This window comes from Pseudopipra pipra, chromosome 3 (assembly GCF_036250125.1).
Source record: "Pseudopipra pipra isolate bDixPip1 chromosome 3, bDixPip1.hap1, whole genome shotgun sequence".
Lineage (NCBI taxonomy): Eukaryota > Metazoa > Chordata > Aves > Passeriformes > Pipridae > Pseudopipra > Pseudopipra pipra.
In genome coordinates, this window is record NC_087551.1 from 64,106,193 (window position 1) to 64,125,219 (window position 19,027).

Consider the following 19,027-nt stretch of genomic DNA (forward strand, 5'->3'; position numbering starts at 1 on the left):
GAGGAGAAGGACACAGATTTTTGTGGAGGGAAAATGAAAATCTTGGAGTTCTGTAGGGAAAGGGTTTGTGAAACCTGTTCTCAAAGAGTGACATGGAAAGGTAGGGGGTTCCATTACAAAGGAAAAAAATATTGTACCCCCTCTATGACTTTTAAAGACAGCTGGTTATAAATGGAGGAACAGTTTTAGGCTCATAGGGGGAGAAAGATTAACAAAACCTTCTAGAGACCTTCAAGTATTCTTTAATTTACAAAGTAACTGCCTGTACCAGTGTGAATGACCTAGTTTCTGCCTTTACACAGCTGTACCATCAACAATTCACATGACAAATACTTGCATGGAGATCTTCAAGATCTTTCTTACGGTTCTTCTGACATTTACAAGCAGCCGTGACACATGTCAAAGCCCCTTTTTTCCAGATGGCTCCCTGTCCTGTTTGACACTCTCTGAAGGCAGAGTAGACATGCTGTGGGAAGAGAAGGTTTAGGTTCTTTTCAGTTTTGTCCGTTCCAACTACAAGGAAACCAGGAAAACCGTGAAGGGGAGCAGTAAGGTAGAGAGGGAATTCTGTAGTGACTTGAATTTAAGAAGATAAAAAACTCTTGCTTTCCAATGTTTGTCTTGTGTCATACCGATGTGGGATGACTAAGCTGTGCTAAAAAACCACAGATTAAACAGCTGAAAGACATTCAATGGCCATTGGGTGGTCAGATGGCCTTACAGGTGAATGAACAACTAGGGTGACAGCTCTAGGCCCCAAAAAGTGAAAAAAAGTCATAAAGCATCTTAAATAATCTACTTTGTAGATTTGCAGGTGAAATGGAAAAGGACAGCTCCTTAACATCTCCTAAACATCTCCTAAAGTTCACCTGCGGCTTCACCTGTAAAGCAACTGCTATCTGACCTGTTAAATCAGTTCTTGACACCTGAAGTTGAATACTGTGGGTGGCTGTTGTGGTGAAGCCAGACACATTTTGTGGGAGGTAAAAAAACCCAAAAAACATTGCCTTCAAATGTTTATTAATTGCCAACAAGCTTTAGTTGACCCACTAGCTGTGAAAAGCAATGCTGAAGCATCCACACAGTGTTTTGAGAAGCAAGGTAAAGGTCAGGTACATTCAGTCTCGATTTATAAAAATCACTGAGGCAAGTGCCACCAAACATTGCTCAGGTAGTGTTTGTTGCTGTCTTTCTCAGGCAACCTGCTCATTTCACCCTGTCTTTTTGTGAACTGAAGTATTACTATAATTCATTTTATTGAATGTGGGGAAAACACCCTTTAATGAACCTAATATCCAACTAGCTTGAAAATCTGGTATATTTTATCCTTTTATCAGTCTATATATTTTATGATAAACAACTTTGTCCAAACAAAGAGATCTGAGTGCAAATCAGCTGAGGAATTTAATTACAGTCATTTTGACACTGCAATACTTTTAAACCAGGAATTATTTATATAAATCTCAATACCGCCATTTGTGAAGGAGAAAAAACCCACAATTTTCGTCATTGAAAATTCCTTCACACATATTGGCTTTCTGTAGGATTGTTTATGTCAAACATGCATTTCTGTCTTCTTGAGTTTATAAGACCAGTCACCCACTTATTAGACTCCTTAAGCAAAATACATGAATGTATAATCTCAATGATAGCAATTCAGTATTTATTCTTTGATAGTATTTTTGCAATATTGTTATTATAAAATGTATATTAATTACTTCCTACGTTAGATTATTTTAGTTTTATATTAATTTTAAGAAGGAATTTGTAGAAAAGTAGATCACTTAAGATGGTATTTTATAATCCTCAAATAATTAAAATTAAAAGTAAAACTCAGATTCTTACATTTCATTAATTAAATGCACTTTTCAAAACATATAACTTAATACATTGTTACATGGAAAACCTGTTGGAGGTCAGTTAATGCTCTTCTGTTAATTTTAACAAATGAAGGTGAAATGTTCTTCACTTACGCAAAGTTTTGTCATGATACTGAAGTCTTAACTATAAAAAATGAATGAAATATACGCAGGGAATTCATAGGAAGCCAAGTAAGGAAAAATTCTTGCCAAGCTGCTTCATGCAGCGTTAGCTGGTTTTCTTGTTTCTCTAGCTAGTATTCGTCTCTGATACTGACCAATTGCATGCAGATCCTCCTAAAAATCACAATAATTGTATCAATATTAACTAATTTCTAAGACTACTATTTTACTTTTTACAAAAGAGAAGTATCTGAGGTTCTCAGCCCTTTGCAATAGATAACAGCGGAGTTTTAGCCATAAAATAATTTTTTTTCTAAACCAGAAGTCTGTCTCATGAATATTATGACTGCAACAGTGACCAGTTGGAGTCTACTGAGACATTTATAGGTAGCCCACTTGAGGTTTACTGTATACATTATAAAAAATTGCTTTCTGAATTTATCTGTTGAGAAATGGAGCTTGAGAATTTCTTTTACTTTCTGTCTAACATGCTTGTGATAAGTGATAGTTTCTCAGGGGGACTGCTGAACAACCTTTCCTCAAAAGCATAAATTTTTTGATCTTATTTGTCGCTGGACTACTGTTTCTCAACCAAGTATGGGGAGTACTGTCGCAGAATTAACAAATCTCTCTGTCCAAATTGCTTTGTACTCCTGGCTGCCTGTAAATGAAGAATTAATATACACTTCTTCAAGGGTTAATTTCCCAAGTTTTACTTATAAAACTTAAAAACCAAAGGTGGAAAGTTTGTTTATTAAGAATTTTGGTATCTCTATTCTTCTACTGGCACTCCTGATGTCCAAGATGGCCTTTCTGATACAGAAGGCAACTGACTTATACAGTTTTGTGTAATTGATAATTTGTTTGATATTCCTGTATTTTGTTCTGAGTAGAATTTCTAATGTTTTTATTCATAGTTTTATTTTTTATTGGTAGGAGAAAAGGTTCTACTTTAGTAGAAAATTTAAAATTTAATTTTGTAACTATTTTTGGCCTTAGAGAGTTTGAAATTCTCACCCACATGGACGGATTTCAGGGACACTAATTGGTCACTCTTTTAGCATGGAGCACATGATTCTCTAAGTTAACTGGGTCTACTCTATTTTATTCCTCCTGAGCCATACACCTGTTTTCCCACTCACTCCCTGCTTTCCCTGCAATGTTTGCCAGCTTGCTTTATGTTAGCACATCCTGAACTACTCTGGCAGATCAAGGAGCTGTTCTGATGAAATGCCTTTTTTTTGGTTTGCAGCTACATAAAGTGGATTCTTGTGTGTTTCTCTTTTTGCATGCCACCTTAGCATGGGGCTGTGCATGCTGCATACTGCTGAATTAAGAGTGATAAGTATCTCTTGGGTATTTCTTCATAACATGGCACCTTTTCTTTCCGCAGGCACACTCTCTACTCATGGTCTGATTTTGTTTTCATTTTAATCACTTAGAAGTTATTTTGTGTGCATAGTTTTATGGTGTTCTACTTTCAGTTAAACCACTTGCATTTCACAGTACTCTGGACTCACTGCTGGATGATCTTCAAGTTGCCTAGTTGGCAACAAAGACAGTGGGAGAACAGATGTGATATTATTCACAGTTTAGACCTTCTAAAATCTTTGCACGGAAGTACCCAATAACTCTATGGAGCTTATACCACTACATACCTCTTTCTGATAACAGCTAGACTACAAAGGAATGTGGCCATATCTTTTCCTTTCATCAATTTATCCTGATATGTTTATTGTGTATTTCCATGTCAGGGAAACTGATGTAGACGATATTGCTAATCTTATACTGTTGAAAAAATATTTACCTTGGAGAAAATCATCAGGATTTCTGGCATGTGTACATCACAAGAGTGTATCATATAGGGTAAAAGAGTCATCCCACCTTCTCATTAAAAAATCATTGAAGCCTTACCTTTTGCACATATGCTTATGAAAAAACAGAAAGGAAGAAAACCTGACAAACATGGAGAGTCAAGAAATTCAGGGAAATTGTGATGAGTGACCATAGGGAATCTTAGACATTACTTTGTCCCAGAAAGGAGTGGTAGACTGAATATCCTTCACGTCTACAATCTTCTTCCAAGGCGTACCTCTTCTCCGTTGCCAAGAAGTATTCTGTCAAAAGAGAGGTATTATTGTTATTACAAAATGTGGTAAGAGAATTTCAAGACTGTCAGTATGATACTTGCCATATAATATAAAATAAATTGAGATACTGGTATATTAATATTGAAAGATCATGAAGTATACTGAAAAAAACCCTAGAGCAATAAGTACCTAATTTTGAAAGTAAAAATGCCTGTGTTTGCTGTGGGTGGGCTGTAGCACTGGAGTTAAATACTTGCCCTGTGCTGTTCAGATAGTAAAACACTTTAGGCTTTTGAACTATTTTTAAGTGTCACTCCTATTCGATTAAAGACTAGAATGTGTTGTGGATGTCTCAATGACAAGGTGTAACTTTTCACCTCATTACATCACATTTACATGGAAACAACTTTGATACCAGTGTACTTTCTCTGGGTATATATTTGATGCAGTGCAAATAGAAAAGACAGAAAAATCAATTGTAATAAATAAGAAAGTAGTATGTTATCAGTTTCTTGTTTGGAGAAATTCAGCGGGAAAATTATGGGCTGAGTTATAGGCTTTAACATTTGAGAAAAAATGCCAAAGAATAGGATTTGTTTTCTATGGTGACATGCTTTCTGCTGCTAACTACTCAATAGCCCTCTCCCCCTTGGTAGAAAACAAACAAGCCAGATATTTGTTTTAGTGAAATACTAAAGAAAGAGTAAGGGAGCTGTGATACTTTTCCAGTTTTATTTTCTAAATATTTACTTTTTTACTGCCTTCTGAGGGCAGTACTGTACCCCAAAATTTAAAGAGATTCATCTGGATTCATCTTCAGAGTTGTCAGTTAATTGTCCAACAGTTTATCAAAAAGCAGCTCATATGATGAAACTCTTATTGACACATTTTTTTCTGCTGATGACATAAATGGAGATGATTGAATGACAGAGGAGTTTACTCCTGTAGTAATCTGGGAGAGTTTTGAATACTGTTCAATCAGTCTGAAAGGAAAGAATTAATGAAGAGTGATTTTAAATACATGTATGAGAAACTGAAAATTAAGTTTTAATTGTTGAAAAATGTATAACTATTTTGTTAATGTTCAATTCTTGCAATAACTTTATCTGCCATTTGGAGTCTAAATATTGCTTCTTTAAATTTCTGTTCAGCTATGAGAAACAATGAGAAGATATCCACTGATCTTCATTTGAACAAGGTTCTTCTCTTTGACCCCACTCTCACCCCAAAATCTGTCTCTTTGGTCAAACTCTGGAATGACATTGATCTCTCAATTGGAATGTTATCAGCATATAATCCTGACACCATCCCACAGAAGCAAAATAGCTATCCATTATTACCTGCTTATGTCATCCTACTGTGAACCAGAGCCAGATGCTGGCACACAAAGCTGCATCTGTCAACACTCTTGTGGCACTTTATTGTAACTTTGCCAAAAAAATTTCAAATGACTGACTATCTCAGAAGCAGCTACAAAGGGAATGTGTGGTATTTTGCTTCTGTAGAGAGGAATGGATCTCTTTCTTTGATAGTTCACTGTAAGGCACTCTGAGGAGGCAAAATTATGGGATACCAGAGAAAGTCTAAACCTTCGCTAGTGTGAGTCTAAATCTTTGATTTTAATGGAAATAAACCAATTTAATCTGTGAAGGCAGAGAGACTAGAGTAACAGTTTTTCTCACACTTGCTTTATATTTTATTACTACTATTTAATATTATAACAATTTCATATAGTTCAGTAAACAAGTTTAAAAATCAAGAAATATTTCAATGGAAGATCACCAAAAGACAACTATAGTTTTGAAAAGTAAGCTATTTAGAAAGTAAGAGCAAAAGTTAAATGCCAAAAAAACCCCTAAACTGCTAATAGTAAACAAACTGAGTTTCATATTTAAGAGGTCATAATAAATTTAAGAAGTGACCTTGTAAAATACGTATTACATTTAGTGACTCATTGTCATAACTGATTTCCAGTTATAGTTATTACAACAAATAGTGATGATGTGTCAAGTAGATTAAAAAATGGAAGCATTCTACAGGCAGCCCAAAGCAGCCTCAAAGTAACAGGCATTGCTTCTTGCGGGGGAATTTAACTCCCCAGACATCTCCTGGAGAAATAACACAGCAAAGCACAAACAGCCCAGGAAGTTCCTGGGAAGCAATGATGACAGCCTTCTGTCATCAGTGGAGGATCTCACAAGGCATGGTGGTGCTGCTCAACCTCACACTAACAAACAGAGAGGGTCTTGTTGGAGATGTGAAGGTAGGGGGCTGTCTTGGCTGTAGTAACCATGAGATTATGGAGTTCAGCATCAGGCAAGGACAAAGCAGGGCAACGAGTAAGACGGTAACCATGGATTTCAGGTAAACTAACTTTAGACTTTTTAGGGTTCTTCTGGAAAGAACCCCAGGGGAACAGGTCCTTCAGTGAAGAGGGGTTGTCATGGCTATTGGCACTTCTTGATCTTTAACTCACAGTAGTTATCACAGGGGTCCAAGAGAGATGGTTGATATTCAAGGATCACTTCCTCCATGCTCAAGAATGATGCATCTTGATGAGAAGAAATTAGGCAAAGGGGGCCAGAGATTTGCATGGATGAACAAGGACATCCTGTCATTTCTCAAGAATAAGCAGGAGATAGAAACAGGGTGAAGCTACTTGGAATGAATATATAGAAGTTACCAGAGTAAGTAGAAATGAGACAAGGCCTTCCTGGAATTAAATCTGGCCAATGATGTCAAGGACAACAAGAATTGCTTCTTCAAATACATTAATAACAAAAGGAAAACTAAAAAAAATGTGGGCCCATTACTAAATGGAGAGGGGACTCTGGTAGCAGAGAAAGCAGAGTTACTGAACGCCTCCTTTGCATCGGACTTCACTGACAAGACCAGCCCCCAATTCATCAGACTAGTGCTACACCCAATAGTCTATGACCAGGAGACCTGGGTAAAGGTCTCTGTAAGGAAGATTGATCAAGGAGGATTGGGTTAAAGAACACCACCTAGGCAAACTTGACATCCACAAATCCATGAGCCCTGACAGGATGGATCCATGAGTGTTGATCCATGAGGCTCCCTGCGATCATCTTGGAAAGGCTGTGGTGATCAGGAGGGTGTCTGAGGACTGGAAGAAAGTAAATGTCACCCCAGTCTTTGAAAAGGGCAAGAAGGAGGACCAAGGGAACTACAGGCCATTCAGCCTAACCTCAGTCCCTGGAAAGGTGATAGCGCTCCTCATTTGCAGGCCATCTCTATCCACATGAATGACAAGAAGGTAATTGGGAGTAGTCAGCATATATTCACTAAAGGTAAATCATACTTGACCAACTCGATTGCCTTCTACAATGAAACAACTACCTGGGGGGATGAGGGAAGAGCACTGATTATTGTCTACCTCGACTTTAGCAAGGCTTTTGACACTATCTCTCACAACATCCTCATAGGCAAACTCAGAAACTGTGAACTGGATGCGTGGGCAGTGAGGTGGATTGAGAACTGGCTGAATGGCAGATCCCAGAGGGTCATAATCAGTGGCACCAGGTCTAGTTGGACGCCTGTCACTAGTGCTGTCCCCCCAGAGTCAATACTGGGTCCAATATTGTTTAACTTGTTCATCAGTTACTTGGATGAAGGGGCAGAGGCCTCCTCAGGAAGTTTGCTGATGACACAAGGCTGGTAGGAGTGTCTGATACCCCAGAGTGCTGTGCAGCCCTTCAGAAGGACCTCAAAAGGCTGGAGAGATGGGCAGAGAAGAATTTCTGAAATTCAGCAAGGGAAAATGCAGAGTCCTGCATCTATGGAATAATAACCCCATGCACCAGTACATGCTGGGGACTGACCTGTGGAGAAGGACCTGGAGGTCCTTGTGGACAACAAGCTGTCCATGAGACAGCAGTGTGTCCTTGTGGCCATGAAGGCCAATGGGATCGTGGGGTGCATTAGGAAGAGCATTGCCAGTAAGTCAAGAGAGGTGATACTAACCCTCTACTCAGCCCTGATGAGGCATCTGGAGTGCTGTGTCCAGTTCTGGGCTCTTCAGTACAAGAGAGACATGGAACTCTAGGAGCAGGTCCGGCCGAGGGTAATGAAGATGATTAAGGGACTGAAGTATCTTTCTTACAAGGAAAAGCTGAGGGAGCTGGGCCTGTTCAGCCTCAGGAAGAGATGGCTGAGAGGGGACCTCATTAATGTATATAAGCATCTGAAGGGATGGAGTCAAGAAGATGGATCCAGGCTCTTCGTGGCGGTGCCAAGCAATAGGACAATTGCAATGAGCAGAAACTGATGCATAGGAATAAGGGGAAGAACTTCTTTACTGTGCGAGTGACCGAGCATTGGAAGAGATTGCCCAGAGAGGCTGTGGAGTTTCCCTCACTGGAGACATTCAAGAACCATGTGGATGAAATCCTGTGCTGTGTTCATCCTATGCTGTAGGGTGAACCTCCTTGAGCAGGGAAGGTGGATCAGATGACCCACTGTGGACCCTTCCAATCTTATCCATTCTGTTATTCTGTGATTCTAGAGCTACACAACCATTCTTCAGTATTCAATATCATTGTCAGAAGTTAATTTAATATAGAAAATACTCGCAGAAAATTATTTAAGCCAAAAGTAGTTTTATACATATTTGTAAGGCATAGTTGGCAAGGTAACATCTCAGAAACCTAGAAAAACATAAGTTTCAAATGTCAGCCTATAAGAACATATGTTGCTTCCTTAGATCTTGGATGGCTTCAAGTATGAGGAAAAACACAATTTGCAAAAGAAAGACCCTCCTTCTCAAGCCTAGAATTTTTAGCTTTTAAAAACCTATATATGCAAAAGAACCCAGACAATGATTATGTATGTTTCAGATTTTGTTGACAGTATTTCTATTTGGAACACCCATAGGATTAGTTATTTAAGGGGATGGAATATAACTGTTGATAGATCTGAGATTGCATTATAAGCAATGTCGGTAGAAAAGACAACCACTGAAATTAGCTACATATAACTCTGCTGAACCTCAGCTGACTGAGTTCAAAATTTACTATGACAGATTATTCTTCCAGGAAGATGCTTATTTTGGACAAAATACTTCAGCCATTTCCAACATACAGAAAGATAATTTGTGTTGGTCATTTAAAATTTGTCTCTTTTAATCCTTTCCTGTCAAATAGTGCTCCTAAACTAGCTAAAAGGGAGATTCACTAAAAGGTTCAACTTTCTTGTTGCACAGGTTGGAACAGATACTCAGCAAAATGGATAGTCTATTCAAAAAGACCTTAGGATTTTCTACATAGGTCTGATTGCAAGTACCTCTAAGTTCTGTTATTTTCTAATTTTGGAGACCAAAATTGACCTGTAGAAATATTTTAACATTGTAACATTGAGCACTACAGAATCTATATTTTAAATACTTATCAACCTAATAGTCCCTGAAGACCCTAACCAATTGCTTAATCTTCTTACACAATGAATGGGAAATCATAGAGTTACTTAGGCCAAACCAGTCAGCCAACTACATCTTAAATGCCAACCATTTCAGTAAAATAGGAATCTTTCATGGGTTAGAAGCAAACACTTGTCTTTGATGAGACATGATAATGCACAATCTTCTCCTTCGGTTAGTTGTATAAGCCCAGGTTATATAACTCTAAAATATATTTATTTCAAAAATTATAAATGACCTAATGAATCCATTACCTTTAAAATATACTTCTGAAAATTCTTAGGGAAGTTAACCACCATAACAAGTGGTCTCTCTCAACTTTAATTAAAAGGAAAATAGCTGAGATGCATACAATGTGTCTTTAAACACCTCCTGATGCTGAATACACTGAAACATCGTGAAGGAGGAAAAATGCATCCAGTTTTCACCTCAAATTTTCATTAACAAGGAAGAACCTATAGCTCCACTGTGGGACTGAGAGAAGTTACTCTTCTGATCCAAATATAGATTCTCTGCTGGAAAATGATGACACTGAGTTTTAACACTGATGGATGGTACCAGGTCATCATATCGCGTAGATAAGAAGACCATACAAAGAATCTACAGATGTTTTGTTAAGATACATTCCATCATAAGGCATTTCCATCTTAGCAATAATTCCTCACCTCTTCTGCTCTGAGAACATGCAATGCAGTAGACAGAAGAGTGTTCAGACATGGCCTAAGCAACACGTGCTCTCCCTCCCTTGTTGATGTCCTTCTCCTTCTGCATCTTATCTGCAGCCACTGTGACAGTAAGCTGTGGCAGATCCATTCTTTTCACCATTCTCTCTTCAGGTGAATCTTTCTTTTGATGTCCACTTTCTTTCTGTGGACAGAAACACATGTAATGTATGACATATACCTAGAGTGAGTCAAGAGTAATTTATTTTTATTTCATCAGGAAATGCTATTCTTCCCTCTGGTACTTCACTTTCCTTCCTATTGTTTCACTTTGTCCTTCAATACACTCAGTATTATCTGACAAAGAAAAGAACATATAGAGTTCAAAAAGTGTTCAATGCCCACACACGTTAAATCTAAACAACACTTTTATAATTTTGGGGGTTTTTTTGTTTGTTTGTTTGTTCTTTCTGTTAAGCTTAACAACAAAATCCTTTGTCTATGTGAGATCCATTCATATAATTGCTAGGGGGTTGGGGAGCACTGTGTTACCAGACAGCATTTAGAGTGTGAAATTTAGAGTCCTGTAATATTTTGGTGGCACATAGTGTCGTCTTTAAGTAGAACTGCTAAATAAGATGTTTGCAATTCATTGGACCTCGCTTAGATACCCAAAAGTTAATTGCCAAACTTTAACCTTTAACTGTCTTTATAGCCAATAGTATGAAATGGAGGCCTCCAGAAGACAATTTCATCCTAAAAAAGATGCCTTAAGATAAAAAAGATGAATTGCCCTTTGAAGGTAGCAATTTCTCTCTGTTGACTATAAATGGATCCCTTGGGTGATTTAACTGTCTGAAAGTTAACTTTTAGATGTCTAGTAGTGAAAGAGCCTACATATATTCAAGAAGCATGCTGAAAATGTGCAAACAAGGATTTTGCTCAAATGAAGACTTGAAATTATGAGTTTTCTGTAAGATTTCAAAGGATATTATCAGGAGCAGCTGTTAATCAAGAAAACATTGGTGATACTTAAAAATATGAATAGCAATTGCTATAGCATTTTGGGTGTGAGAAAAAGGGAGGAGAAGAACTATAGAGGGAAATATTTTCTTGAATAAATATGGAAGGTATTCCCTGTCCAAATGAATCAAACAAAGAAACTAAATGATTTTAACATCAGAACAAAAGCTCGGTCTTTACAGATTTCGCTTTCATAGAATTTAAGATTGGGAATTCTTAGTTGCTGTATGCATGTAACATTAATTTTTTTTTAAAATTTCTGTTACATCCATTTATAGGTGCAATGGAGAGGCATGGTAAGTTCAGTAATTTTCTCAAAAATCATAGAGGAGGCCTTGAACACAAGGGTTAGAACCAATGACAGTGAATCCCAGGACTCTGTTCTAAAAATAATGCCTGTATATATAAAATATATATTTAAAAAATAGAGGGTCTTTCCTGTGAAAATGAAAGGGAATGAAGAATCAGAAGTCACTAAAGCAAGATTGGTTTAAAGTAATCATTATCTCAAGTATTGCAGTTTTTTGTTCCAGTATTTCTCATAATTACAGCCATGGCACTTATAGAAGAAAGAGAATGTTCACTGAGCTTCTTAATTGCACAGAGCCTAACCTTCAGAGGTATGAGATAGAAACCTAATACTTAGTTCTCATTGATTTCAGTGGGAGTGAGGAACAGGAGTTAGGAGCCAACACCTCTGTACCTTTGGGCCCAACTCCTGATAATTGATCTAATAAAACCTCTCCATTCTTTTCCCTCTAACTTTAAATTGAAATTATTATTGAAATCATAACTACTGAAAAATGGTTATGGATTCACTGTCTTAGGTGATTGTCATTAACTTCTTGTTTCTCTCATTCTGGCAAAAACATAAAGATATGAAAAACTTTGTGAGTTGTGGTCAGAGATATTTGGGTTCAGTTTGACTTCCAGTGATTTCTATATTAAACATATTCACTATCTACAAATATCTATAGTTATGAGAAATTATTATAGTGATATTATCTATCCTAGGCTGTCTTTGTTTTGCAAAACCTGGCATATGCACTCTTTCTCGAAGACAACACAAAGTTTTAGCATTCTTGCAGTAGTTACTTTCAGCTTTTCTGACTTTAGCACTTAATGTTTCTTAGATGTAGTTGGAATAAGGACAGTTGAAATGATGCTGTGTACAGATAAGCCAAATACAAATAACTTATAAATTACTGAGCAGTGATCCCATGGCATAGTCAGTGTTTATTACTTTTCATCATAACAGCTTATCAGTCCCCTCCATTCTGCTGCAAGTATTTAGTTACAGTGTTTTCTTTTCTCTGTTTTAATTATTTTCCCTTGGATACTTCATATTGTGAAAAAAATGCATCTATACTAACTCCTGATATTCATGTTAATTATGCTAAAGGTCACTGTATATGAAACCAATTTATTAAAGGTTATTTGGGGAGAGAAAGGCTGAATATGGCTTTCCATTTTATAATCTGCTTTTACAGTCCTTTCACACTCAAGTATGCAGCAATAACTATAATAGCCCATCATTTCCACACAATAACCCATCATTTTCACTGTCCTACTACTTAGTTCTTTGGGATCCCTCTTTCGATATTTCTAAACATAAATGTAGGATTATTTTTATCTGCTAAATGCCCATGATAAATAATGGCAAGAAGTGAAGGCAATTGAATTTTCAGTTTTTTCAATTCAATTTTATTTTAATGTCAGAAAAGGCTGTGTGAGTTCTTACTTAATGGCAAAATTGCTAATACTTAACTTTTAACTCCTAAAAGACTTCAGTCTTTTGAACACAAAAACTAGAACAGCTTTCACAAGGTATGGATTGAAGTAAAGAGGGATTTTGTTGTAAAAATCTCAGTAAAATAGTTCTCAACAGATATATAATTTTAACTGGATTTAACTGTGCAGATCTGCCATGCAGCTAAAATATATTGCATACATTTCTAGACCCATAGTACTGGCTGTAGGTTAAAAGAGAAAAAAACCAAAACACCTATAACTTTACCCATGCCTCTCTTGCCTGCCTCATCTGTACACTTGCTCACACTTGCATTGTGTGAGATATAAACCCACAGGAAAAGAAAAAGATATATCAAACAAGTTCCCAACTGTGACTTTAATTGGATTTGGTGGCTGAGTGAAAACGCAGCAACTAACTGATGTTCACATAACCTCCAGGAATCTGCAACAATGAATCTCACACCTGTTCAATTACCAAATCAAGTATTTTCTGCTCACAAACATCACTAAACCACGGCAGGAATTTGGAAATAGATGGTTTTAAGGTCCCCTCCAACCCTAACCTTTCTATAATTCATTCAAAATAAATACCTACATGTATTTGCATATGTATGTGTATGCATATGTACACATATGCCCATGCATGCACATATACATACTATATATTATATAGGTATAACTGCATGTAAATATATAAAAGAATGTGTCATCAAAAACAAAGGATGAACTCAAATCTCTTTGTATTAAGAATAGAAGACCATCAGGTTGCTGTTACTTTTTGTTTGGTGCAAACAAAATTTAATCCCTCCACCTACTCCATTGAAAACAGCATTTATATTTACATTATCAGTCTGCATCCATCCTTCCTACACCTTCACTTTTAACCTACTGGTCCTTGCTTTCAACTTAATAGATCAATGGCCTCCCAATGCTGTAAGGTTATTTATAAATGTCTTGTTTTGTTGTCTGCGTGTTCAGGGAATATATCTCAATAATATGCTTTACTCATAAGTTAGGATCTACGAAGAGTTCCAAAATTGTCTGTGATATTTTTAATGGGCTTAAATGCATAGATACAGTGGAACATAGATGGATAGATAGATTTGGCATTATCCATGTAATTTTCCCTTTTCTTCTTTTCTTTTGCATCATAAAGGTAACTGGTTGATAGTCAGTATGCACCATAATATGACAATTTAAAGGATTTCATTGGTACTGGTAATCACTGCACCACTGTAACAGAGTCTTTTCTTAGGTAACATCAACCTTATCCAAAATCAGAGTTTCACTTTATGTTGAGCAATTATCCATTTAATAAGACCCAGATCCTGAGTGCAACTGAAAAACTGAAATGTATCTTGGCTTCCAAGATATACTTTCTTAAAAGCCTCATTTTATTATCCATTAATTCCATCTGCCACTGCCAAAAATTCAGTTCCAAATAGGTCGTTAACACACTGTTTAAACTATTTTTTCCATTTGATATAATTTCGTTATCACTTTTAAGACTTGTGGGCTACATCTAGATTAGTAAATCAAACTCAATTCAACTGTTCCCTGAATGCGATTTCTTCTGTCATAGAGTGATCTGCATCCAGTACACTTCCTCAAGGTTGAAATGGGTTGGCTGTCTCCTGGCTGTCTATTGGGAGTGGTCCCTGGCCCTTGTTAACTCCTAAATTGAGCCAATTAATTGTTTGAGACATTGCTGCTTAGCACAAGTCAAAGTTGTCAGGGACTATTCAAAAAAATGTTGCAGGATATGTATGTCTGAATTCCAGAGCCCAGTAATGTTCTCAGGCACCATTTAATTACTAGTGTGCATAAAACCATTATGTCACAATATGTTCCTTAGGAAAGAATGCCTGTACGGGTGTCAGTATTTCAACTCATTCTTTCCTGAAAATGAGTATTTGCATTGTTCAGTGCAGTTGCACAATCTCACCTCTTGATCCACAGCTGTTCTTTCTTAATGAAAAATGGTTTGCTCATAGTTTTTCATGCACATGTACTAAGCAGAGAAACCCTTCCTCAGCACAATGACAGTCTAATGTCTGGAGAGTAACGACTGATAGCAAGAGAGAGACTCACATTTAACTTCTAGCATCTTACATGTCAAAACTGGAAGCCTGGAAAAAATATTTGGCCTTCATGAAGTTTTCAGTCCTCTAAAAGCATATTTGGCAGTCTTACCTCATTCTGTTGATCCATATCTTGTTCCAAGATTCATGAAACATTTGATTTGAATTTACTTTTTGTAACAAACGACTCTGCAAAGAGCACATTTATTTTATTTCAATTATTTTTACTATCATTAGAGAATGACATCACATCTGAGCAGAATGAGATTTATCTGAAGACATTTTGCTCCCGCGGAGAAACACGGTAACAAAGTGTTGGTGCTGTTGGACTGTAGGATTCCTGCTGTTCAAATAACTCCTATATAGGTATGAGGAAGTGAACAGTCATAGGAGTGGTATTTCCACATGTTACATTCTGGGGTGGTATTATTTCTCTCTATATCCAATTGGAATATTCATCTGTCTACAATGTGTTTAGTTGTTTGATAATAATAATTTTAGAAATATTTTATTTTATCTCAATCTTTTGAATTAGAAAGATATAGTTTGACACTTAATTTATTAAGGTTGCTGCTGACAAATAGAACTCAAAAGATCAGGGAAGAAAGAAAACTCATATAATTTGCTGTTGTCATAAAAATTCAATTTATCCACAATGTCTGGACATGACATTTTTGATACATGTAGAAAGACACTTCCTAGATTGAGAAAATTAAGGTAATTAAATTTTGTCTTGTATTCCTTACCATGCAATAAAAAATCTAAAATTTTAATAAACCAAGTCAGAATTAATTTATTCAGGACATCTCAAGTGATTTAGTAAACACCAATGACAGAAGTTTCGCAGAGCTTGAGGTCTGTAGCTTATTTTCAGTTAAGTAGTCATGTTACCATCTAGTGTTTTAAACCTTCTACTCATTCTTGCAGCATATTTCTTGCATTTCAGGCAGTGGAAGAAGCTACTCGTGTGTTAATGTGACACTTTTTCTTCTGATGAGAACATTCCCATGAGATTAAAACCAAAACATTTCACTATTTCAGTTGTCATCTGATGTAATTTGTTGTTAGAAAACTGTTTGCAATATCATATATGAAAGAGATATCTGCAGCAAAAATGCATGGAAAGATTATGCATGGAAATGTTGTGGAACTGTATGGACAGATTAGGCATAGAAACGTGTGCCCATTTTTGTGTTTGCAATTACGTCTTTTTGAGCAATCAAACCCTAATAAAAGTTTAAAAAAAAATTAAAAAAAGCAAGTTAAATGAACCTTTTCATCTTATCTCATAGTAGAAAAGTAAAGTCTACATTTGAAATGAGAAGTAAATAACTATGCAGTGCTCTGCTGCATTTTTAAAGCAGTCAGATAAATGTATGTCCAATAATAATAACAGTAATCTGGATAATGACTTCTCATGATTCATGGACTAATCTGGTTGTCCACTGGGAGCATTAAAAACATCCTGCCTTCCTCTCATTTACATCATGGATATGTGTCCAACTGGCCACTGCTGGAGTCAAGATAGCAGACACCATTAATCCTAATGGTCTGATCTGCTGAAGCCAATTCTTCAGTTCTATTTGTGAGCCATCTCTACTACAGAAAACCACTTGTGCTTTATAACTTAAAGAGGAGAGAAAAAGGGAAAGAAAAGAAATTTGACTTAGGTTATCCCCTTTAACATATTTCATCAAAAGAATGAATAAAATATTTATTCAGCTACTGTCCTTTGCAATCCCATCAAAGTGAATATAGAGACATTTAATAAGACATGGAGACATTAAAGAAGCCTTTTATCAGAGTGGATAGGAACCTGCTCAGAACAAACATTTTGGCCTAAGGGAAAGTTTTTGATGTGTGAAGCTTAAGCTTTTCATGCTTAAAACACTCTCATATTGGATCATGTGGTCAATTTGCATGAAATAAATTATTTTCTTAGAACTTGTAAAACTATAAAATAAAACTTGACAAGTCATTAGCAATAAGTGGTACCATACTGGCAGTATATTCACACTGGTGCAATCATTAGAAAACTGCTGCTACAATAAAGAACAAGAAGATAATGGAGCCAGCCTACAGTTTGACCTAGAGGTGTTAAATCACTGTAGATACTACACAGCAGTCCAAATCATTGATTATCCTTCTTCATTACTCATCCACTCAACATTCTGAGCCACTGCTCTTTATCATCTTTCACACAAAACAATTAGTCCAACTTATAAAAATGATCAGTTTTCCTACCTGGGGGTAGGTGATCTAGTTTAGGGGGGAAAAAAGCAATCTTTAGTCTGATCAAACCTAGCAGAAAGAATATGATTATCCACTCTTTATTAATTTTTATGTTGTTTTTTTTGTTTTCATTCTGAACTAGAAATTCAGTTGATGAAATTTCTGTATTTTGACAAATGTTATGAATATAATTTTTCTATTCTGGTTGGTAACAAAAGTGTTCGGTGGTTCATTAGTTGAGTTTACAACTTCAAGATTTTTTTTTAAGACATAAAGTGTTTGCAAAATCATAGCTAAATACCTGGATTCCTAGAATTTGCCTAACGTTCATTTTAAGGCTATAGTTATTCTATTATGAGATTGGTAAATGTCCACTTCTCATTATTGCCAAGACAGGAATTATGTGTAAAACCTGATTTTTACTATTTGTTGCAAAGCACCTTCAAGCATTGATTTTACCAATGTGTTAACATTTTCTCAGTAGCTCAGGCATGAGTCAAGTCTGAGCAGCTCTGTACGTGATATTTTATACAAATTACTGGATGAACTAAACCACATGCCTGCAATTGTACATATGCTGATGAGATGCAATAACATTAAGACCATGATGCTCAAATCCCACTGCTGTCTCCAAGATGATGTTTTTCTCATGCATTCCCCATGAGTACACATACCTTTGTAAAATGAGAGGGGTAAGTAAGATGCTGCAGTTTCCAAGGCTCATTAAGATCTTAATTTCTCTTCTGAGAAATCAAGCATGAGGCATGACTTTGAGCTTCTGATGTGGAGTTGGAGCTGAGATTTAACAGCCTGATTGCATGTGGACTCTGGTGCAGTGAATGTGTGCTGGTACATAAGACTGAATCAATATTATATTTAACTACGTAATTTTATTTCTCATGTCTCAAAAAAAATGTACTTTCCAAATGACAATGACATGATAGCTACTGAGAATAAATGTCAGAGAAAGGAATTAAAAGGAAATGAGACTGAAAACATGTTAGAGACTAGAAAATAAGTGTAAGTAATAAGAATAGGCTAAATCGGCTTGAGAATCTTTGGAGAAATAAAGTGAAAAATATTTTGTTATAAAGCATGATATCTGCACGTAGGCTGAGACAGTACAGAAAGTCCCAGTTGAACAGTCTGAGAGAGTAGAGGTGTTTCAACCAGCAGCTGGAACCAGGACCTCAGTGTTTACAATGCATGACGTGGTTGGTATTGCCTAATTAAGAATAGCCCTTAAGGATGAGAAACATCATCATTTTTACCAGTGTTTCAAGGAGTTCATAATAAGTGGACTATAGGGAACTGCTGAAGATCATTTGTTTGACAGAAGAAAATAAGCCTTTACTGTAGAAGAGGCATCATGAATATGTAACCCTATTATCAAAGTATTATAGTTCAGTTTTGAGTCTAATGAAGAAAAATAAAACTGTAAGTATTTCAGCATATGCTTGAGTCACCTAGACTTCATTGATTTCAAATATGTCTCTTAAAAATAAATTACTTTGTTTGTTGAGAAATACATTTCCTTCCTAAGGTGTCAGAAAGATAATAGCTTTTATGCACAGTGTAATATTTTAAACATGAACAATTTTGAAGGGAGTTCAGTCTCCCAGTGAAACTGCTCAGCCTGTTAGTGAATACATTTTCTATGCTTCTTAACCCATATACTTGTGTGCAGGACATAAGGAATTTGTACCACCTCGTCTTCTTCTAGAACACAGTCCAAGAAAGAAACCAGCAGCTGTTGACGGCAAGTTTTTCT

General features: G+C 36.3%; 1 protein-coding gene across 13 annotated transcripts in view; it reads left to right on the plus strand.

Annotated features, from left to right (window-relative positions):
* Window positions 1-19,027, plus strand: part of TRDN (triadin) — a 225,112-nt gene that overhangs the window by 79,068 nt on the left and 127,017 nt on the right. For 12 of the 13 annotated variants that reach the window (XM_064649630.1, XM_064649621.1, XM_064649624.1 and 9 more), the window contains one exon: window positions 18,944-19,015. In XM_064649630.1, the coding sequence (XP_064505700.1) occupies window positions 18,944-19,015 (72 nt within the window). Of the gene's footprint in view, window positions 1-18,943; window positions 19,020-19,027 lie in introns of all 13 variants that reach the window. The other variant, XM_064649623.1, reaches the window with a different exon arrangement.